The following is a 23,770-nucleotide window of genomic DNA, read 5'->3' on the forward strand; positions in this document are numbered from 1 at the left end:
AACAATGATGAACCACAAGAAAAGTAAACTTTTGTCAGACAGAGCTCTTAAATATAGGGTAGAGTTTGTGATGATTAAAAAAAGTGAGAATTACCTAAACATTAAAAATAAATAGTATTAAATAATAACAACAATATAAAGCAATTATTTTGTATGTCTGTTATATTTTATACTACAACATAGCATACCTGAAACAAATTCAGTAATAGAATGTACAACTATTGTTTTGTCCTTTGAAATTAAATAAGGTGATTTAAAAGCATGGCTTGTTTATGACCAATTTTTATGACCAAAAACACATAATATGTATTAATTATTAATCAAGGGTTCAAACTTGGTTCAAATACTCCTTTGTTGTGCGCTTAAAGGGGCAGTAAAGTCAAAATGAATGTTCATGATTCAGATAGAGCGTGCAATTTTAAGGAACTTTCCTCTTCGATGATCTAATTTGCTTTGTTTTCTTGGTATCCTTTTGTTGAAAAAATACCTGGGTAGGATCAGGAGCAACAAAGCTCTACTACTAGATGCTGATTGGTGGTTGCACATATATGCCTGTTGTTATTGGCTCACCTGATGTGTTCAGCTAGCTCCCAGTAGGACATTGCCACTTCAACAAAGTGTTCTATCACTATGAAGCAAATTTGATAACATAAGTAAATTGGAAAGTTGTTTAAAACAGTATGCTCTATATGAATCATGAAAGAAAAAAAAATAGACTTTCATGTCCCTTTAAACACTAACAACTGCATATAACAATTTTGAGGCCTAATTACTTATTCCCACATTTGTACTGTTTATTTCACAATGTCATAAATGTTACAAAAAAATGAAACAAAAAACTAAAATATTCTTTGGGTTCTGCAAGTGAGTTCAATGGCCTAGATTACGAGTTTTGCTCTATCCAGGTGGCGAGAAGTCTTCATCCAGGCGGCGACATCTTCATCCATCGCGGGAGCGTCTTTTATCTTCATCCCGGTGCCACAGATCGAAGCTATTCAGGACCGGCGATGACATCCTGCGCGGAGCGTCCTCTTCATACGATCACCGCCGTACACTAAAGTTGAATGCAAGGTACCCGCTTAAAAATGGCGTACCTTGCATTCCTATTGGCTGATTTGATTCTTCAAATTCAAATCATCCAATAGGATGATAGATACTGAAATCCTATTGGCTGATTTGAACAGCCAATAGGATAAGAGCTACTGAAATCCTATTGGCTGTTCAAGTCAGCTTAGAGTTTGTTTTTTCCCCCTTATTTTAATGTTTTTTTTTTTATTTTTTGTAATGTTAGATTTTTTTCATAGTGTTAGGTTTTTTTAAAATTATAATTTAGGAATTTTAATTGGTAGTCTTTTTTTTAATTTGATTTGAATAGTAATGTTAGTTTGATTTATAGTTTAATGTTAGTTGTTTTTTAATTTCACAGGTAAGTTTTTATTTATTTTAAGATAGTTATTTTGTAACTTTTAATTTAAAGTTAGGGGGTGTTACGTATAGTGGTTAATAGTTTAATTTAGTGTTTTGCGATGTGGGGGTCCGGCGCTTTAGTGGTTAATAGGTTTATTTATTAGTTGCGATGGGGGGCGGCGGTTTAGGGGTTAATCAGATCATTTAGTGCCGGCAATTTCGGGGAGCAGCAGAGTAGGGGTTAATCACTTTATTTAGGTGTTGCGGAGCGGCGGATTAGGGGTTAATAATAACTTTTATTAGTGTCGGCGATGTCGGGGAGCGGGGATTAGGGGTTAATAACTTTTATTAGTGTCGGCGATGTTGGGGAGCGGCGGATTAGGGGTCAATAACTTTTATTAGTGTCTGCAATGTTGGGGAGCGGCGGACTAGGGGTGTTTAGAGGGATTTAGGTTAGGGTGTTAGGTTTAAGCGTAACTTTCTTTTCCCCATAGACATCAATGGGGTTGCGTTACAGCGATTTGTCATTCCATGATCACAGGTGTTAGTTTTTTCTAACACTCTCTCCCCATTGATGTTTATGGGGGAAATTTTGCAAGAGTACGTAAACTCAGCCCTTGGCTTTTGTGCGGTATGGAGCTTAACGCACGGCACAAGGAGGTTTTTCAGTAACTCGTAATGGCAGCGCTATGGAAAGTGCAGGACCGCTCCTTTTATTGCGTTCCTTACGCACCCGGTATAGCACAAAACTCGCAATCTAGGTGAATGACAATTGTAGAATGTTTTACAGTTTTTTCTTGCCTTATTTCTATATTAGTAAAAGTTATACTTTAAAAATATTTGTTGCTATTTTAGACTTTGCTTTCAGTTATCAGGCCTGTGTGACATAATATTGCCTTCTCTCTGACTTAATTATAATTTTTGGGATTTTGAATTTATAGATTTTAGCTTCTTAATCACTAGAGTATTTATTCTTAGCATGGACTGCGCTGCTTGATATATTGATGGGACATAGCTACCAAAAACATAGTCATTTTGAAAAGAAAGAGTAGACAAAACATGGGGAGAGCAAAGAGATACTGGAACACAGACATGGAATGGATAGGGAGAAAGGCATGAAGAATATAAAGTGCCATTGTACAGAACAGATAGGGACAGAGAATACAATAAATAGAATGGGTGGGAAAAAGAGGAAAAAGTTGAAGAGAAAATTGAAAAAAAGAGATGTGTGTGAAAAACAAATAGGACAACTGTAAATTATCATCCATCCATGTATATACCTCTAACTCTAACTTTATTTCCCTTCAACAGGAATTTACAAGCTCTGGATCAGCAAATAGTGAGACCAGCAAAGTATCAGGCAGCCTGGAAACCAAATACAAATGGTCAGAATATGGTCTAACGTTTACAGAAAAGTGGAACACAGATAATACGTTAGGGACTGAAATCACTGTAGAAGATCAGGTACTCATCACATAAAGATCATCTGCCTGTCTGTCTAGCTTTATCCCTATCTCTGTATATCTATCTGTCTATTCAGCCATCATCTATCCATTACTTAGTGAAGCTCAACTATCTTATTTTCCAGCTGACAAATGGTTAAGAGTTGTTCTTGCTACTCAACTGTTAGTAAAATATGCATAACATTATATACATTCTACTAGCATCTCTTTAATGAAGTTAGTTTTTGTGGCTCAGTGTTACAGGTCTCCTGTCATCTTCATATATCTTTGTTGTGTGTGTGCGCGGGTGCACCTGTCTGTTAACTAATCCAGCAATATCTTTTTTTTTTTCAGCTTGCACACGGACTGAAGTTGACCTTTGACTCTTCATTCTCTCCTAACACTGGGTAAGACATGACTTTATTTAACCCTTGTATAAAAGGACCCTTGTATAAAAGGGATGTTGTGTTTTTATCCAACATAGGGCCAGATTACGAGTGGCGCTCTAACAGTTACGTGCAAGCGTAAAGGGGTTTATCATGGGTGTTTGCGAAAGTCTGATTTAGCGCTCGTATTGCAAGGTGAAAGTAAACATGAACACGTGAGTGCAATCGCGATTTACGCTAGAATTATTACCCTGTCCACAGAGCTGTGGTTAACTTTTTAATGAAACAAAAAAGTTGCACAAAACACATCAAAAATATATTAAAAAGTACAGTTACACACATATTGCACAAAAAAGTTATTAGGGATCATAGATATGAGGTCTCAGGTGTTAGAAAAAAAAGCAGGCAAAGGATTTCAACATAGAAATACATACATATACATGTTAAAATATGTGTGTGTGTGTGTGTGTACATATTGTATTTATGTTTTTATATGTGTATTTATGTATTTATATGTGTATTTATGTATTTATATGTGTATTTATGTATTTACAGACATATAGCAACATATATAGAAGTGTATTGGAGCCCTTTGCAGTCAAGTAGATGAAAACATCTTTATGCAATATTCATATTTAATAAAGTGTTACACTGTGTATTTACTGTTAATATTTCACATTACAATGTTCTGCACATAGCAGAATGTTAAATGTATTTCTAAATAGATATTCCTATATATATCTGTATACATCTATACCTATATATAATTATGTATACCATCAGATATATGTAGAAATATGTATTTATGAATCAATAGAAGATATTCTACTATGTGAAGAACATTGTAATGTAAAATATTCATATTTTCATGTGGGGTTAGCGCACTTGAGAATATGTGATTGGATTTGCGTTCGAGTTGGCTGTTTTTTCCGCTTTTTTTGTTCCGTTGACTTCTATTGGGGGAAAAACAAAAAGTTTTTACTTTTAACTTGCAATACAAATGCTACCCAACACAAGCAAAAAGCTTACATCTAACAGACGCCTAGATTTAGAGTTTGCGTTAGCCGTCAAAAGCAGCGTTAAGGGGTCCTAACGCTGCTTTTTAACGCCCGCTGGTATTTAGAGTCAGTCAGGAAAGGGTCTACCGCTCACTTTCTTTCCGCGTCTCGAGGCTACTGCAAATCCCCTTACGTCAATTGCGTATCCTATCTTTTCTATGGGATTTGCCTAACGCTGGTATTACGAGTCTTGGAAGAAGTGAGCGGTAGAGCCTCTACCGACAAGACTCCTACCGTCAAAAAAAGTCTGTAGTTAAGAGCTTTATGGGCTAATGCGGGAACATAAAGCTCTTAACTACGGTGCTACAAAGTACACTAACACCCATAAACTACCTATGAACCCCTAAACCGAGGCCCCCCACATCGCAAACCCTATAATAAATATTTTTTAACCTCTAATCTGCCGCTCCGGACACCGCCGCAACCTACATTATAGCTATGAACCCCTAATCTACTGCCCCTAACATCGCCGACACCTATATTATATTTATTACCCCCTAATCTGCCCCCCCCAACGTCGCCGCCACCTACCTACACTTATTAACCCCTAATCTGCCGACCGGACCTCGCCGCCACTATAATAAATGTATTAACCCCTAAACCGCCGCACTCCTGCCTCGCAAACACTATATTAAATTTTATTAACCCCTAATCTGCCCTCTCTAACATCGCCGCCACCTACCTACAATTATTAACCCCTAATCTGCCACCCCCAACGTCGCCGCTACTATAATAAAGTTATTAACACCTAAACCCAAGTCTAACCCTAACCCTAACACCCCTCTAAGTTAAATATAATTTAAATTAATCTAAATAAATTTACTATAATTAAATAAATTATTCCTATTTAAAACTAAATATTTACCTATAAAATAAACCCTAATATAGCTACAATATAACTAATAGTTACATTGTAGCTATTTTAAGATTTATATTTATTTTACAGGCAACTTTGTATTTATTTTAACTAGGTACAATAGCTATTAAATAGTTAATAACTATTTAATAGCTACCTAGTTAAAATAATTACTAAATTACCTGTAAAATAAATCATAACCTAAGTTACAAATACACCTAACACTACACTATCAATAAATAAATTACCTACAATTAGCTAAACTAAAATACAATTAAATAAACTAATCTATAATACAAAAAAACCCCCAATAAATTACAGAAAATATTTTTTTTTACAAGAAGTTTAAACTAATTACACCTAATCTAAGCCCCCTAATAAAATAATCTAAGCCCCCCAAAATAATAAAATGCCCTACCCTATTCTAAATTACAAAGTAATCAGCTCTTTTACTAGCCCTTAAAATGGCATTTTGCAGGGCATTGCCCCAAAGTAATCAGCTCTTTTACCTGTAAATAAAAATACAACCCCCCCAACATTAAAACCCACCACCCACATACCCCTACTCTAACCCACCCAAACCCCCCTTAAATAAACTGAACACTAACCCCCTGAAGATCTCCCTAACTCTTCGTCTTCACCCAGCCGAGCCAAATTCTTCATCCAAGCGGAGCAAGAAGAGGTCCTCCATCTGGTAGAAGTCTTCATCCAAGCGGGGCAAGAAGAGGTCCTCCATCCGGTAGAAGTCTTCATCCAAGCGGGGTCTTCTATCTTCATCCATCCGGAGCGGAGCGTCACCTGTATGGAAGATGGCTCCGCTCCGCTCCGGATGGATGAAGATAGAAGACCCCGCTTGGATGAAGACTTTTACCGGATGGAGGACCTCTTCTTGCCCCGCTTGGATGAAGACTTCTACCGGATGGAGGACCTCTTCTTGCTCCGCTTGGATGAAGAATTGGGCTGGGTGAAGACGACTCAAGGTAGTGAGATCTTCAGGGGGTTAGTGTTAGGTTTATTTAAGGGGGGTTTGGGTGGGTTAGAGTTGGGGTATGTGGGTGGTGGGTTTTTAATGTTGGGGGTTGTATTATTATTTACAGGTAAAAGAGCTGATTACTTTGGGGCAATGCCCCGCAAAAAGCCCTTTTAAGGGCTGGTAAAAGAGCTGATTACTTTGTAATTTAGAATAGGGTAGGGCATTTTATTATTTTGGGGGGCTTTTTTATTTATTAGGGGGCTTAGATTAGGTGTAATTAGTTTAAACTTCTTGTAAAAATGTTTTATTTTCTGTAATTTAGTGGGGGTTTTTTGTATTATAGTTTAGTTTATTTAATTGTATTTTAGTTTAGCTAATTGTAGGTAATTTATTTAATTAATTTATTGATAGTGTAGTGTTAGGTGTATTTGTAACTTAGGTTAGGATTTATTTTACAGGTAATTTAGTAATTATTTTAACTAGGTAGCTATTAAATAGTTATTAACTATTTAATAGCTATTGTACCTAGTTAAAATAAATACAAAGTTGCCTGTAAAATAAATATAAATCCTAAAATAGCTACAATGTAACTATTAGTTATATTGTAGCTATATTAGGGTTTATTTTATAGGTAATTATTTAGTTTTAAATAGGAATAATTTATTTAATTATAGTAAATTTATTTAGATTAATTTAAATTATATTTAACTTAGGGGGGTGTTAGGGTTAGGGTTAGACTTAGGTTTAGGGGTTAATAACTTTATTATAGTAGCAGCGACATTGGGGGCGACAGATTAAGGGTTTATAATTGTAGGTAGGTGGCGGCGATGTTAGGGACTTCAGGCTGCTTCTGTTGGTATAATGGGTTGTTTTTTATATGAGGGGGGGGGTCTGATATCAGCCCCTTTCAGTGGGTGTCCTAGGCTTATCTAATTAACAGTGTTAAATTGGGAGATTCTGAAAGGTTTTATACTGGATTTTTAGATCAGTGTCTGTGCATATTATTCTTTATAGTAGTGTCTATTACATACAGTTAAATAAAAAACATAATTTATGCTTACCTGATAAATTTATTTCTCTTGTAGTGTATCCAGTCCACGGATCATCCATTACTTATGGAATATATTCTCCTTCCCAACAGGAAGCTGCAAGAGTCCACCCACAGCAAAGCTGCTATATAGCTCCTCCCCTAACTGCCATATTCAGTCATTCGACCGAAAACATGCAGAGAAAGGAAAAACCATAGGGTGCAGTGGTGACTGTAGTTCAAATGAAAAAATTACCTGCCTTAAAGTGACAGGGCGGGCCGTGGACTGGATACACTACAAGAGAAATAAATTTATCAGGTAAGCATAAATTATGTTTTCTCTTGTTAAGTGTATCCAGTCCACGGATCATCCATTACTTATGGAATACCAATACCAAAGCTAAAGTACACGGATGATGGGAGGGACAAGGCAGGTACTTAAACGGAAGTTACCACTGCCTGTAAAAAACCCTTTCTCCCAAAAATAGCCTCCGAAGAAGCAAGGTATCAAATTTGTTAAATTTGAAAAGTATGAAAAGTATGAAGCGCAGACCAAGACTCCGTCTTGTAAATCTGTTCAACAGAAGCCACATTTAAAAAAGGCCCAAGTGAAAACCACAGCTCTAGTAGAATGAGCTGTAATCCCTTCAGGAGGCTGCTGTCCAGCAGTCTCATAAGCTAAATGAATTATGCTTTTTAACCAAAAAGACAGAGAGGCTGCTGAAGTCTTTTGACCTCTCCTCTGTCCAGAATAGACAACAAACAAGGTGAACGTTTGATGAAAACTGTAGTAGCTTGTAAGTAAAACTTTAAAGCACAAACCACGTCCAATATTGTGTAATAGACGTTCCTTCTTTGAGGAAGGATTAGGATACAAGCATGGAACAACTATCTCTTGAGTGATGTACTTGTTAGATACCACCTTAGGAAAAAACCCAGGTTGGTACGCAGGACTACCTTATCCGTACGAAGGACCAGATAAGGAGAATCACATTGTAACACAGATAACTTGGAGACTCTACGAGTCGAGGAATTAGCTACCCAAAAGGAACTTTCCAAGATAAAGATTGATATCTATGGAACAAAAAAGGTTCAAACGGAACTTCTTGAAGAACCTTAAGAATCAGGTTTAAGCTCCATGGCGGAGCAACAGTTTTAAACACAGGCTTGGATCTAACCAAAGCCTGACCAAATGCCTGAACGTCTAGAATACCTGCCAGACGCTTGTGCAAAAAAATAGACAGAGTAAAAATCTGTCCCCTTTTAAGGAATTAGCTGACAACCCTTTTCTCAAAAACATCTTGGAGAAAAGATAATATCCTGGGAATCCAGACTTTACTCCATGAGTAACCCTTGGATTCATAACAATCAGATATTTACACCATATCTATGTTCAATTTTCCTAGAGACAGGCTTTCATGTCTGTATTAAGGTATCAATGACTGACTCGGAGAAGCCATGCTTTGATAACATCAAGGGTTCAGTCTCCAGGCAGTCCATCTCAGATTGATTCTATTTAGATGGTTGAAAGGACCCTGAGGTAGAGGGACCTGTCTCAGAAGTAGAGACCGTGATGGAAAGGATGACATGTCCACCAGATCTGCATACCAGGTCCTGCGTGGCTACGCAGGCGCTTTCAAAAACACCAAAGCCCTCTCCTGCTTGGTCTTGACCTCCGGAGGAAATCCCACTCCCCCGGAAGAAAAGTCTGACGACTTAGAAAATCCACCTCCCAGTTCTCAACACCTGGGATATGGATAGCTGATAGACAAGAGTGAGTCTCTGTCCAGTTAATTATTGTAAGACTTCTAACATCGCTAGGGAACTTCTGTTCCCCCTTGATGGCTGATGTAAGCCACAGTCGTGTATATTGTCCGACTGAGTATGATGTACCTCAGAGTTGCTAACTGAGGCCAAGTCTGAAGAGCATGGAATATCACTCCCAGTTCCAGAATATTTATTAGAAGGAGGGTCTCCTCCTAAGTCCACTATCCCTGAGCCTTCAGGGAGTTCCAGACTGCATCCCAACCTAAAAGGCTGGCATCTATTGTAACAATTGTCCCATCTGACCTGCGGAAGGTCATACCCTTGGACAGATGGACCCGACATAGTCACCAGAGAAGAGAATCTCTGGTCTCTTGGTCCAGGTTTAACAGGGGGACAAATCTGTGTAATCCCCGTTCCTCTGACTGAGCATGCATAGTTGCAGCGGTCTGAAATGTAGACGTGCAAACGGTACTATGTCCCTTGCCGCTACCATTAAGCCGATTTCATTCATGTACTGAGCCACCGAAGGGCGCGGATGGGATGAAAAAACACGGCAGAAATTTAGAAACTTTGACAACCTGGACTCCGTCAGGTAAATTTTCATTTCTACAGAATCTATCAGAGTCCCTAGGAGGGAAACCCTTGAGATTGGGGATAGAGAACTCTTTCCTTGTTCACTTTCCACCCATGTGATCTCAGAAATGCCAGTACTACGTCCGTATGAGACTGGGCAATTTGGATGTTTGACGCCTGTATCAGGATGTCGTCTAAATAAGGGGCCACTTCTATGCCCCGCGGTCTAAGGACCGCCAAAGCGACCCCAGAACCTCCATAAAGATTCTTGGGGCTGTAGATATCCCAAAGGAAAGAGCTACAAACTGGTAATGCCTGTCTAGAAAGGCAAACCTGAAAAACGATGGTGATCTTTATGCATCACAATGTGAGGATAAGCATCCTTCAAATCCATTGTAGTCCTCTATTGACTCTCCTGGATCATAGTTAAGATGGTACGAATAGTTTCCATCTTAAATGACGGAATTCTGAGGAATTTGTTTAAGATCTTTAGATCCAAAATAGGTCTGAAGGTTCCCTCTCCTTGGGAACCACAAACAGATTTGAGTAAAAACTCTGTCCCTGTTCCTCTCTTGGAACTGGATGGATCTCGTACACAATGTAAGAATGCCTCCTTCTTTATCTGGTTTGCAGATAATTGTGAAAGGCGAAATCTCCCCTTTTTTTGGGGGGGAATCTTTGAAATCCAGAAGATATCTCTGGAATATAAATTCCAATGCCTAGGGATCCTGGGCATCTCTTGCCCACGCCTGGGCAAAGAATGAAAGTCTGCCCCCTATAGGATCCGTTACCGGATAGGGGTCCGTTCCTTCATGCTGCCTTAGAGGCAGCAGCAGGCTCCTTGGCCTGCTTATCTTTGTTCCAGGTCCGATTGTCTCCAGACCGCCTTGGACTGAGCAAAAATTCCCTCTTGTTTTGCCTTAGAGGAAGAGGATGCCACACCTGCCCTGAAGTTTTTAAAAGGTACGAAAATTAGACTTTTTTTTTTTTTTTTTTTTTTTTGCCCTTGATTTAGACCTATCCTGAGGAAGGGCATGACCTTTTCCTCCAGTGATATAAGCAATAATCTCCTTCAAACCAGGCCCGAATAGGGTCTGCCCCTTGAAGGGAAGTTAAGTAGCTTATTTATTAAAGTCACGACAGCTGACCATGATATAAGCCAGTATAGTAAAAAACAGAATTCTTAGCCGTTAGTCTAGTCAAATGAACAAGGCATCAGAAAACAAAGGAATTGGCTAGCATAAGCTTGTCAAATATATTCATCCAATGGAGTCGCTTAACTGTAAAGCCTCATCAAGAGACTCAACCCAGAACGCCGCAGCAGCAGTGACAGAAGCAATGTATGCAAGGGGCTGCAGGATAAAACCCTGTTGAATAAACATTTTTTATCCATTGGATCTAAAAAGCACAACTGTCCTCGTCAGAGGTAGTGGTACGCTTAGCTAGAGTAGAAACTCTTCTCTCCACCTTAGGAACTGTCTGCCAGAAGTCCCGTGTGGTGGTAACTATTAGAAAACATTCTTCTAAAAAATAGGAGGGGAAGAGAACGGCACACCTGGTCTATCCCATTCCTTATTAAAAAAATTTTTGTAAACCTCTTTAGGTATTGGAAAAACATCAGTACACACCGGCACTGCATATTATTTATCCAGTCTACACAATTTCTCTGGCCCTGCGATTGTACACATTCATTCAGAGCAGCCAAAGCCTCCCTGAGCAACAAGTGGAGGTTCTCAAGCATAAATTTTAAATGTAGAAATATCAGAATCAGGTTAAATCATCTTCCCTGAGTCAAAAAAAATCACCCACAGACTAAGCATATTGTGAGGTAGTATCATACATGGTTCTTAAAGCGTCTGTATGCTCTGTATCTACCCCCAGAGCTAACTGCTTTCCTTTAATTTCAGGTAGTCTGACTAATACTGCTGCCAGAATATTATTCACCACCTTTGCCATGTCTTGTAAAATAAACGCTATGGGCGCCCTTGATGTACTTGGCGCCATTTGAGCGTGAGTCCCTGAAGCGGGAGTCGAAGGGTCTGACACGTGGGGAGAGTTAGTCGGCATAACTTTCCCCTCGACAGAATCCCCTGGTAAAAGAAACGCTATGGGTGCCCTTGATGTACTTGGCGCCATTTGAGCGTGAGTCCCTAAAGCGGGAGTCAAAAGGTCTGACACGTGGGGAGAGTTAGTCGGCATAACTACCCCCACGACAGAATCCTCTGGTGATAATGTTTTTAAAGACAAAAAATGATCTTTATTGTTTAACATGAAATCAGTACATCTGGTACACATTCTAAGATGGGGTTCCACCATGGCTTTAAAACATAATGAACACAGAGCTTCCTCTATGTCAGACATGTTAGAACAGACTAATAATGAGACTAGTAAGCTTGGAAAACACTTTAAATCAAGTTAACAAGCAAATATATAAAACGTTACTGTGCCTTTAAGAGAAACAAATTTTGTCAAAATTTGAAAAACAGTGAAAAAAAGGCAGTAAAACAAACGAAATTTTTACAGTACATGTAATAAGGTAACAGAGCATTGCACCCACTTGCAAATGGATGATTAACCCCTTAATGCAAAAAACAGATCAAAAAAAAAAAAAAAAAAAAAGACATAGACGTTTTTAAAAACAGACACAACAAACTGCCACAGCCAACAGTGGGAAGCTTCAGTTAACTGTTTCTATGCAAAATTTAAGCCAGCCATGTGGAAAAAACTTAGGCCCCAATAAGTTTTATCACCAAACATATGTTAAAAAACGATTAAACATGCCAGCAAACGTTTTAAAACACATTTTTACAAGAGTATGTATCTCTATTAATAAGCCTGATACCAGTCGCTATCGCTGCATTTAAGGCTTTACTTACATTACTTCGGTATCAGCAGTATTTTCTTAGTCAATTCCATTCCTAGAAAAATATTTTACTGCACATACCTTATCTGCAGGAAAACCTGCACGCCATTCCCCCTCTGAAGTACCTCACTCCTCAGAATGTGTGAGAACAGCAAATGGATCTTAGTTACGTCTGCTAAGATCATAGAAAAACGCAGGCAGATTCTTCTTCCAAATACTGCCTGAGATAAACAGCACACTCCGGTGCCATTTAAAAATAACAAACTTTTGATTGAAGAATAAACTAAGTAGAAAGCACCACAGACTCTCACGACCTCCTATCTATGTTGAGGCTTGCAAGAGAATGACTGAATATGGCAGTTAGGGGAGGAGCTATATAGCAGCTTTGCTGTGGGTGGACTCTTGCAGCTTCCTGTTGGGAAGGAGAATATATTCCATAAGTAATGGATGATCCGTGGACTGGATACACTTAACAAGAGAAATAGGTGTATACTGTCCCTTTAACGTCTCTGTTGCCTCTAATACAAACAATGTTTAATCTCTTTTAGTTACTTTTAACACATAGCACAACATTGATCTAATTTTTTTAATTGACTGTAACACAGAAACAGCAGTGACCTCCTTCATTGTCTGGAAAAAACATGGGCAGACGGTTTGAAATCGCTAATGTATAATGCACCTGTTGCAATTATTTAGTCACTTTAGTTTTAGAAATCCATACAGTGATGTTACTCCTAGATTGACTACATTATGTGCAGTAGCAACTTAACCTCTTAATTGCCCATTACCTACACATGTCTTGAGGCTGGGTCTCCTATGCACTGCACTGTAATACCACCTATATCAGTACTCGAATTGGAAAGGGAGGGATAAGAGGATTAAGAAAGATTTAGGGGCCTATTTATGAAAGGCCTGTCGGACATGATCCGACATTGTGGATCATGTCCGACAGACCTCGCTGAATGCGGAGAGCAATACGCTCTCTACATTTAGCATTGGACCAGCATTTCTTGTGAACTGCTGGTGCAACGCCGCCCCCTGCAGATTTGCGGCCAATCGGCAGCTAGCAGGGAGGTGTCATTCAACCCGATCGTATTCGATCAGGTTGAATTGCGGTGATCTCTGTCCGCCTCCTCAGAGCAGGCGGACAGGTTATGGAGCAGCAGTCTTTAGACCGCTGCTTCATAACCGGTGTTTCTGGCGAGTCTGAAGGCTCGCCAGAAACACAGGGCTTCAAGTTCCATACGGAGCGTGATAGATATGCCCCTTTAGCCTGACTTCCCCAGCTTCACTAGTTTATCAGCCTTTCAAACATCATTCTGTGAGATAACGCAGGTATTAGTGAACTGTAGTGAGTAGGCTGCTTAAAATAACTGAAACTAATGAAACGGAAGAGTCCACTGATACTAGAGAAGCTGAAGAGACAACTTAATGAATTGTGCTTATTGTTAACCTATTGTTAAACACTTGAATATTTCCAAATGTGCTGGGTTTTGTCACACTAACAAATTTGAATAATAGTTAAATATACAAATGAATGAATTATTGTATATTATGTAGTATGCTTTTTTATGCTTTGCAAATAGAGAGATCCATTAATGAAGCTGCAGATGCAGCTTTAGAGCCACAGTGGTGCAGGCCCGTGCAGGTGCGCCCTCAATGCTCAAGGGTGGCAGATTAAATCACCCTGGGATGATTGAAAAGCCTTGCTGTTGCACAATTGGTTACATGAGAGCAGGGGGTGTGGCTGGGCGTATACGTTTCCAGTTTGATAAAACTATAGTAGTAATACTATTTGATAGTATTAAAACTAATTCTTTAAACTATAGTTTGTACTTTAGTTTGTTCACTTTTACTTTTGTATTAATGATAATAAAATAAATATATTGCACTAGGCTAAATTTAATTATTTGAATATTTATTGCTGTACAACATCCTCAAAATGAAATAATATATTGTGCTACATCTGTATTTAAAATTCATGTTGACTTTTTTTTTTTTTTTTAACTGTTTAGAAAGAAGAATGCAAAAATTAAGACTGCTTACAAGCGGGAACACCTTAACCTGGGCTGTGATATGGATTTTGATATTGCTGGCCCTTCAGTACGTGGAGCAGTAGTGTTTGGCTATGAGGGCTGGTTAGCTGGCTATCAAATGACTTTTGAATCTGCAAAATCCAGAGTTTCCCAAAGTAACTTTGCAGTTGGCTACAAAACAGATGAATTCCAGCTGCACACAAATGTGTAAGTATAAATACATGGTTATATACTGAAGAAATGCTTATTTGTAATACATGTGCTACAGTTTAATCACTATAGACGCTATATTTTCCAAAGAATTTGACACAAAGAATGACATAAAATAATTCAGTTACCAGTATGTAAAATATATTTTCAATCAGTCCGTTCCAATATATTTGAGAGTTTTATCTTACATTGTTAACTGTTTTATACATTTACCATTTACATATTCTAGACATGAATAATATGAGCTATACTTGCCACATCTTATTAGAATAAAATATTAAAAAAACAAGAACAATGAAAGATATTTATAACTTGTTAAAACTATATTTTTGTTCTCTTTTTGGGAGTAGCAAGGAACTTTTGCTACCATCAAAACATATTAATAAAGGTTGTTCATGTTTACTGCAAAGAAAAAATAAAATAATTTATGTTGCCAAGTTTATGTAGTGAAAGTTCTGCCAATTTTATATTCACAAAATATTACATAATCTGTGAGTTGTGTTAAAAACAATAGATAGATTTTAGAGGATTGAAAGATAAACGTAGAGCAAAAACCTTTTTTATAAATAAATGGTATGCTAAACCAATTTAAAACACTCACATAACAAATTTAGTTTTTATATTGTATAATGTAAAATTACTCCTTAAATTTGGGTAAATCGCCAATTGCAACTACATGTTATTAATTTCTACTCTGGCTAAGAGAACTACTATTCCTATAGAGGATAGCTGCTCTTTTAAAGATCCAATGGATAAAAAACTGGAGGCTTATTTGAAGAAAATGTATGTTTTTCAAGGTTTTCAATGGCAACTTGCAACTTTTGGCCATTTAGCGTATTTGAACAGCAGACTAAGCATGAGTTTCACCAATGAACTACATTTATAGTAACATTTATTTTATCTGTCTATGTATTTAGTATCATGAGATGAATCTGCAGCTCAAGACTGAACACTGAGCAGATTATTGAAAATAAAAATATTTTTTTAATGCAATAGTAATGCTGGTTTCATTTTAATTCATTTTTTTTATGTTACAAATTTTAACCTTTTTGCCATTTCCACAGAAATGATGGTACAGAGTTTGGAGGCTCAGTATATCAGAAAGTAAATGATAAGTTGGAAACTTCCATCAACTTGGCATGGACAGCAGGAAATAGCAATACCCGTTTTGGTATAGCAGCAAAATATCAGATTGACTCTGATGCTTCTTTCTCTGTAAGTAAAAAACTAAGTACATATTTCTCTATTGTTCTTTTGTTTTATTCATATAATTTAGTGCATGTATAAAGTGATAATGTTTGCTTAATGACTTGTTGGCACTTGCCACTGGATTACATTAATGATGTACTCACACTTCTTCTATTATCATTCATTTATACTGTGTCATTTAGGGGTCATTTACAACTGTTTAAAGAGTGCTAAGAAATTTCACAGTGTTATGACAAGGGACCCTGTAATGCATTGATTACTTAAAGGAACATGAAACACACATTTTTATCTCATGTTTCAGACAGAGCATACAATTTTAAACAACCTTCCAATTTACTTCTGTTATCTAATTTGCCTATTTTTTTTAGTATCCTTTGTTGAAGGAGCAACAATGTTCTACTGGTAGCTAGCTAAACACATTGGATAAGGAAAAAATAAGAGGCATATATCTGGAGCAACCAATCAGCAGCTAGCTCTTAGTAGTGCATTGCTGCTTCTGAGCCTACCTAGGTATGCTTTTCAACAACAGATACCAATATAACAAAGCATATTAGATAACAATATACAATTATATTGCAATATACTTCCATTAGCAAAAAAAGCTTCTATTAAAAAGTATTACTGTTTTTCCGTGACATACGCACATATGCTGTGTGGGCCTATGCACCAGCATTAATACTCTCAGGCCCTGATATTAAAGGGAGAGTCTACACAAAAATTGTTATTGTTTAAAATGATAGATAATGCCTTTACTACCCATTCCCCAGCTTTGCACAACCAACATTGTTTGATTAATATACTTTATAACATTTAAACCTCTAAATGTCTGCCTGTTCCAAAGGCTTTATTAACAGTTTCTTAATCACATGCTTTTGTATTTGCTTTTCACAACAAGGCACTGATAGTTCATGTGGGCCATATAGATAACAATGTGTTCACGCCCGGGAAGTTATTTAAGAGTTAGCACAACACAGTACTAAATGAAAGTCAATAGATTTTAAATAGTCACAGTCATGTGATCAGGGGGTTGTCAGAAGATGCATATTACAAGGTAATCACAGAGGTAAAAAGTATATTAATATATGTGTTGGTTATGCAAAACTGGGGAATGGGTAATAAAGGGATTATCTATATTTTAAAACAATAACAATTATATTGTAGACTGTCCCTTTAATAGATTCTCCAGCTTGGAGAGAAACTATAGTTCAGACTTCACAGGCTTTCAAAAGAAAAAGGGAGGAACTCTCCAGCACTGCAAGATCTCTCTCCCAAGCACTGCATGATATGAGAGTTTTGTTACACTTTGTGCATTGTATTTTATATTACTATACATTCCAGATTGGGTCCTTTCAGTATTATTGCATTTAAGTTTTGCACTTTCTCATTTGTATTTGAATACATTAAAATTTTGATCTAGCAGTGATTTTGCACATTCTGATAATGCTTTTAAGTTTCTGTGGCTGAACAGGGGAGTTCCCATGGTATATCTGAAGCTCCCTCACAAGTCTTGTGACATTTTGTAAGCATTGTAAACAAGCTGGTCTCACTGACTTGTCTCTCCAGCTGTAAGCAGGTGAAGTTTGCTCAAAATTCATATTACACTTATTTTAACTAACATAAAAGTAATATATACTAAAATATAGACAAAAGCAAGTTAAATTGTAGTGAAAACATTTCAGTTTAATTTGGAATTGATGCAAACTGAGCTTTTATATCAGCCCCAGAGGCTCTCCAATTATCTTCTCTCTCCCATGTGAAATGTTGTATCCCGAAGAGCTTCACTGCTTTCTATGGAAGGCATCTCCTATCTCTCTGGGATTTCCAGGTTCCTCCCCTTTTCTAAGAAAATTCAGTGAGTTCTGCCCCTGTAAAGTCAGCACTATATCAAAATTTGTAAAATCACAATCCTAAATACACTGCTAAATACAAAATAGAAAGTGCAAATTGAATTGTAATAAAATATAATCTAAAGTGTCAATTGATATTAAATAGAAAGTACAAAGTGTAAATGTAGCAAAACTGTCATGTAATGCTATATTGCACTGGGCTTGTCTCTCCTTCACATACAGAAAAATAGGGAACACCTCTTGGAGAAGTAAAGCAAAATCTGCCTTTTTAATATCTCACTAGGGATCTTGCAGTGCTGGAGGATCATTTTAGAATATCTCACCTAAGTGGAGAGGTTTTAAATATCAGGGCCTAAAAGAGCTCCATTGCACCTGTGAAGACTTAATTAGTGTCATACAAGACTCAATAAGAAAGCGTAGTGTTTAAATACTGGTGAAAGGGCCATCACAGTATATGTGCGTATTTTTCTGAAAAACAGTAATAATGTTTATTAGAAGCATTTTTGCTAATGTAAGAATATTGCAAAAATGCTTCTATTTAAAATTGAAAACAGCCATGCACATTTCAATTTTGACACTTCTATCCCTTTAATTTTGACGTTACTATCCCTTTAATATTGAAAATGCCTAGGATAAGCATAAGGCTGTCCTTCTAAAATATAAATATTGAGTGAATCACAAAAACAATCAACGGGATAAACAATGTGATATATGTATATAATAAAAGGATATATGAAATTTCTAAAGAGTCCCAAATATTGGTATTTTCCGTGTGTATTCTTCTGTTGTCACTTCCCGATGATCAAAGGAAGAAAAGAGAAAAGCACACAAGATAGTGTAATATTGTTATAAGTCCTATCTAAACAATGGACATCAAAACCGTACTAACATGGGTCCAAGCCAAACCGGCTCTGTGTGCTCAGTGTTTCATATGATTATTGGCTCATACGCAGCCCCCTCTGGATTGGTGTTATCCAAGAATGACGGATAATATGCGATAAAAAGATATATTGCACTAGTTTAAAATGTAATGTACAATTACATATAAAAACAAATAAAAACATAACAAGGACTATTATTACCCAATGCAAATTCTTATGATAACCAGAACAAGAATAAAGCTCCTTTCTATATTGCGGTTCAATACTCACAGTCCGAATAGGGTTAAAAAATCCGGTAAAGAAGTCCTTGATCATCCAACATGTGTTTCGCCGTTATCTTAAGGCTTTTTCAAGGATTTTCTTCTGTCTCCATTTCACCATATTTATTTCCGTCCAGGCTTCTATGTCACTGCTGGTCACATGACTCGCAGTGGTGCCAATGTTGAAGAGCGTCTTTTTGTTGTCCTAGCAACAGCTATCCTATTAGATTGTTGCGTCCATATTGTTATGGTAACTGTCGCACCCTATTTGGTTTTTCTATTTCCAGATTAACAATCTTTCTGTTGGGTAATAATTGGGTAATAATAGTCCATGTTATGTTTTTTTTATTTGTTTTTATATATAATTGTACAATACATTTTAAACTACTGGATTAAATCTTTTTTTATTGCATATATTCTGTCCTACTATGCTTGCACATTATAGGAAATATGGACACACAAACTGAATGTATTTTTTAACCTAAAATGTCAGACTTTGTCCAAGTACTAAAATATAACAAAAAACAGCAGAATTGATGTAAATATGGGATTCTTGAAGTAACTGAGATTTGAGAGGTGGGGTAGTGGGAGTAGAAAGGAAGTGTAACAGCTCAATTTTAAATGGTGAGAGGACAACTAGGATAAGATGTTGGAGAAGGAGGGAATCATTTTCGAAAGTAGAGAAGAATAAGATAAACACTCAGGTGAAATGGGGGGATCAGCATACAGATGAAACTAAAAGCCATAACTTGATTAGGGAACCTAGGAATGATGTGTAGAATAAAAATAGACATAAAAATCCATTTAAATATTTTTGTTTGCCCCTCCCCCCACTCTTTGAAACTGTATATTTAATCTGGGGGGGGGGACCACACTGATACTGAACCAGCAATGTTTGTCTACAAGCAGCAAGCATAAGCAGTGCAGAAATGAATGCTAATGCAGAAAACGTATTGCAAGGGTAGTTATTGGGTGGTTGTGATATCTTGCAAGAAGCGGATGTTATTAATACTACTAATATATAGGGCCACCCTTAGCATTTGCAAGGCACTCGGCAAGAAAAAATTGTGGGACCGCTTAGTCTACTTAAAAAATATATAGTTTTGACAGGTAAATAAGGTTTGATTTCTGTTTAAATGGAATGATAGCAAAAATGCTAAAAATTCTCTGGTATTTTGGGCAAGTTCTTTTCTAAAATTAGTGGTAGTAAAGGGTTTAAAGGGACTTAAAACCCCAAATTGTTCTTTCATGATTCACATAGACCATACATTTTTAAACAAGTTTTAAATATTCTTCTATTATCAAATTTTATTCGTTTTCTTGTTATCCTTTGTTGCAAAGCAGGAAGGTCAGTTCAGGAGTGTGCACTTGTCTGCAGTACTTTATGGCACCAGTTTTGCAACAATGTTATCCATTAGCAAGAGCACAAGATGGCAGCACTGTTTCCTATCATGTTGTGCCCCAGACGTGCATGCTACCTATCTAGATATCTCTTCAGCAAAGAATAACATGAGAACCAAGCAAATTTGATAATATAAACTTTTTTTTTAAAATGGTATGCTCTGTCTGAATCATGAAAGAAACATTTTGGGTTTCATGTCCCTTTAATCTTTAGTACACGTTTTATTAAGGAAGTGATAATGTCTAATCATTTAAGGTCCCTATGAAATGGTAGATGAAAAAGTAGTTACTGAGTTTTTAATATCTAGTATTCCCTTATTCCAAATATTACATAGCATATAACAACTGTAATGTTTTGTTTTTAGGCTAAGGTAAACAACTCAAGTCTGATTGGATTAGGATATACTCAAACTCTGAAGCCAGGTAAGCACTTAGACGTAAAACTAATACTGGAACTTAGGTTGGATACTTCTGGATCCACCTATCCTTACCTTATGAAATAGTTGACTACTTTTTCTTTGCATTAGAGAAAACTTGTATTACATTCATGTGCGTTATAAAAATATGTTTGTACCTCTTGCTACAGGTATCAAATTCACACTATCAACACTGCTTGACGGAAAGAACATCAACGCTGGAGCTCACAAACTGGGTCTAGGACTTGAATTTGAAGCATAAGAAATCTCTCACATGTTCAAGGTCCTGATGTTCTACAGCATAGATACCCTAAAAATCTAGTGTACTTTTTTAATGTTCTACGTCTGGGATGCAAACAACCCTTTGTGTCAACCACAACCAATTCCCTGGCAGAAGAACTACAAAACATTGAGTGTTATTGTTGGCAAGGCAGAGAGTATAGGAAATCTAAGGGAACAGTTTTTGCTATTCCAGTCTAACATTGGAATATTTCATAGCTGCTCATTTGTACCATGCTTTCCTAGATAAGGTATTTATTGATGACCTTTTTTTAGAATCACTATTGATAACTAAAGCACTATTAAATGGGTTTTTAAGTTAACACCTTATTTGCAGGGTATGCCACAAAAAATGTCTACACTGTATTTTCATACTAACTGGATGACAAATGTGTCTCACTTTTATGTTAATAACAGCATAAACATTATCTGCAGAAAAAAAATGGACTTCTAGACAGATATTCCATAAACTGTTAAAGTCTTATCCGATGGTTTGCCATCGCTAATGTCTGTGTGCTGTTTTAAGGTTTTATCATGCCATGTCCACGCGAAAAGAATGAACCAGTAATAGAACGTGTTGTGGTTCCCTTCCCTAAAACAGTACAGGAAAGCTTGAATGACAGAGCCATATTCAAAGGAAGAGCATTGTTCCTCAAATTCACACAATGGCATCTCCTGGAAAAAAAATCAAGAGACTTTGTTTGTTTTTGTTTTATTTAATTGTTCTCCATTTTTACATTTTTAGCAATGTGTCAGGTCCATGTAGCGTCTTCCATTTTGTGAAACTATAGAGTCCCCTGTATGCTGTATGCAACATCGCCAGAAAAACCTGAATAAAATAAAGTATTTAACCTATATGTTTGGTCTATTGTAATTTCCAAATTCTGATTATTGACTCTTTTAGGACATTAAAAACAAAATACAGTATTAGAGACGCCTAGAACTACTAATGTGTTGAATTATGTATTGCAATCTCCTGTCATATTACAACCACTTCATATGCTTAACGGGACAGTCTACTTGAAAATTGTTATTGTTTAAAAAGATAGATAATCCCTTTATTACACATTCCCCAGTTTTGTGTAACCAACATGGTTATATTAATATACTTTTTACCTCTGTGATTACCTTTATCTAAGACTTTGCTTAGATGTACAGAGGCTGTCCCTTATCTCAGTGTTTGTTTTTTCCCCCCCAAACTTCCATTTAGCCAATTAGTGGTGGTTCCTGCATAACTCCACAGGAGTGAGCACAATGTTATTTATATGGCACATATAAACTAGCACTGTCTGCTGTAAAAAGTTAATAAAAAAGCACTGAGATAAGAGGTGGCCTGCAGGGACTTAGAAACAGGCAAATTTAGAGTTTATAAAAGTATATTTATATAACAATGTTGGTTATGCAAAGCTGGGGAATGGGTAGTAAACGCATTATCTTTTTAAACAATAAATACTGTAAATAAAGTAGACTGTCCCATTAATTCTGTTTGAAGAACTGCCATCACTTAAAGCTTATAACTTGTTACTGAACAGTACAAATAGTTTCCTCTTTCTATTTGTCTGAAATCAGCAGGTTTTATTTAGGATGGACTTCTTATGTAGTCTTTCAGTTTCACTCTAAGTTTTAATCTTACTTAAGGGGACATGAAACCCAATTTTTTTCTTTCATGATTCAGATAGAGCATGCAATTTTAAACAACTTTCCATTTTAATTCTGTTATTTAATTTGCTTCATTCTCTTTGTATCATTTGTTGAAATGAATACCTAGGTAGGCTCAAAAGATGGGAGCTAGCTGCTGATTGGTGGCTGCACATATATCCCTCTTGTTATTGGCTCACTGGATGTACTCAGCTAGTTCCCAGTAATGCATTGCTACTTTTACAACTAACGATACTAGGAAAATTATAGAAGTAAATTGCAAAGTTGGTTAAAATTACATGCTGTAACCAAATCATGAAAGAAAAATTTGGGTTCCATGTCCCTTTAAAGTAACTATCTTACTCATCGGTAGGCTATAAAATAATGGATCACATTTTAAATGGGTAAATTTGCTTCCAGCATATCAACAGTTAAATACATAATTAAGGATGCACAAAGAGCGGAATAAAGTCTACAATTTAGCCCCTGGTTTATGGATTGATGACTGCCATTACCACTAGTGAGCAGTCCCAAGGTATAGTGAACCCAGACCAAAAACACAGTAAAGAATCAGCAAGCAACACATAGAGGCAGAGGCAGGTATCCAAGGGATACTAGTAATGTTATTGGCACAGGACTAACAAGGACAACTGGGCAATTAGAGGGTTCATGGTTTGTAAGTGGGCAGAATCTTGTCTTCTGTCATCATAGCATGCACACTAAATTATAATAGTTTTTTTAGTAAAAGAATGTTTATATCACATACAAGAAAAGTGTGTGCAAAACATTAATAAAGCATTATTTATATTCAAGATTGTGGGGTGCAAAATTAAAGGAACAGTATACTGTAAAATAGTTTTTTACTTAATGTATTTCCAATTACTTGTTATACCAGCTGCAGAATATAAAATGTATGAGAAATTACATTTTCAGGTTTATTTGTGTATATGGATGAGGTGGTTTTGTGCTTCTAAACCACAACCTATTGAAATGGATTGAGCTTGCAGGTAATATCAGAGCTCATTATGTTATCACTTTGTGTACACACACTTGCTTCCTTATCTTATATTTGTCTGTAAACCAAAAGCTCAATACTGAGGCCCTGATATTCAAAGCTTCAACAGGCCATCGAGAAACTGCCTTGCTGGCCTCTTCGGTCTCGCAGTCCAATGGTCTGTTGAGATAGTCAAAGAAAAAGGGCATCTACGAACAATGCCAGCAAGCGGCGATGTCTCTCCAAT

The 23,770-nt window shown here is 36.8% G+C and overlaps 1 protein-coding gene across 1 annotated transcript in view; it reads left to right on the plus strand.

The window, feature by feature from the left end:
• The window catches only part of VDAC1 (voltage dependent anion channel 1), a 67,043-nt gene extending 45,297 nt beyond the window's left edge, over window positions 1–21,746 (plus strand). The window contains exons 4-9 of the mRNA XM_053717220.1: window positions 2,719–2,871; window positions 3,204–3,256; window positions 14,368–14,595; window positions 15,663–15,813; window positions 20,562–20,619; window positions 20,783–21,746. Coding sequence (XP_053573195.1) covers window positions 2,719–2,871; window positions 3,204–3,256; window positions 14,368–14,595; window positions 15,663–15,813; window positions 20,562–20,619; window positions 20,783–20,874 — 735 coding nt within the window. The 3' untranslated portion in view covers window positions 20,875–21,746. The remainder of the gene's footprint in view (window positions 1–2,718; window positions 2,872–3,203; window positions 3,257–14,367; window positions 14,596–15,662; window positions 15,814–20,561; window positions 20,620–20,782) is intronic.
• The last annotated feature ends 2,024 nt before the right edge of the window (window positions 21,747–23,770 follow it).

This window comes from Bombina bombina, chromosome 6 (genome assembly GCF_027579735.1).
Source record: "Bombina bombina isolate aBomBom1 chromosome 6, aBomBom1.pri, whole genome shotgun sequence".
Lineage (NCBI taxonomy): Eukaryota > Metazoa > Chordata > Amphibia > Anura > Bombinatoridae > Bombina > Bombina bombina.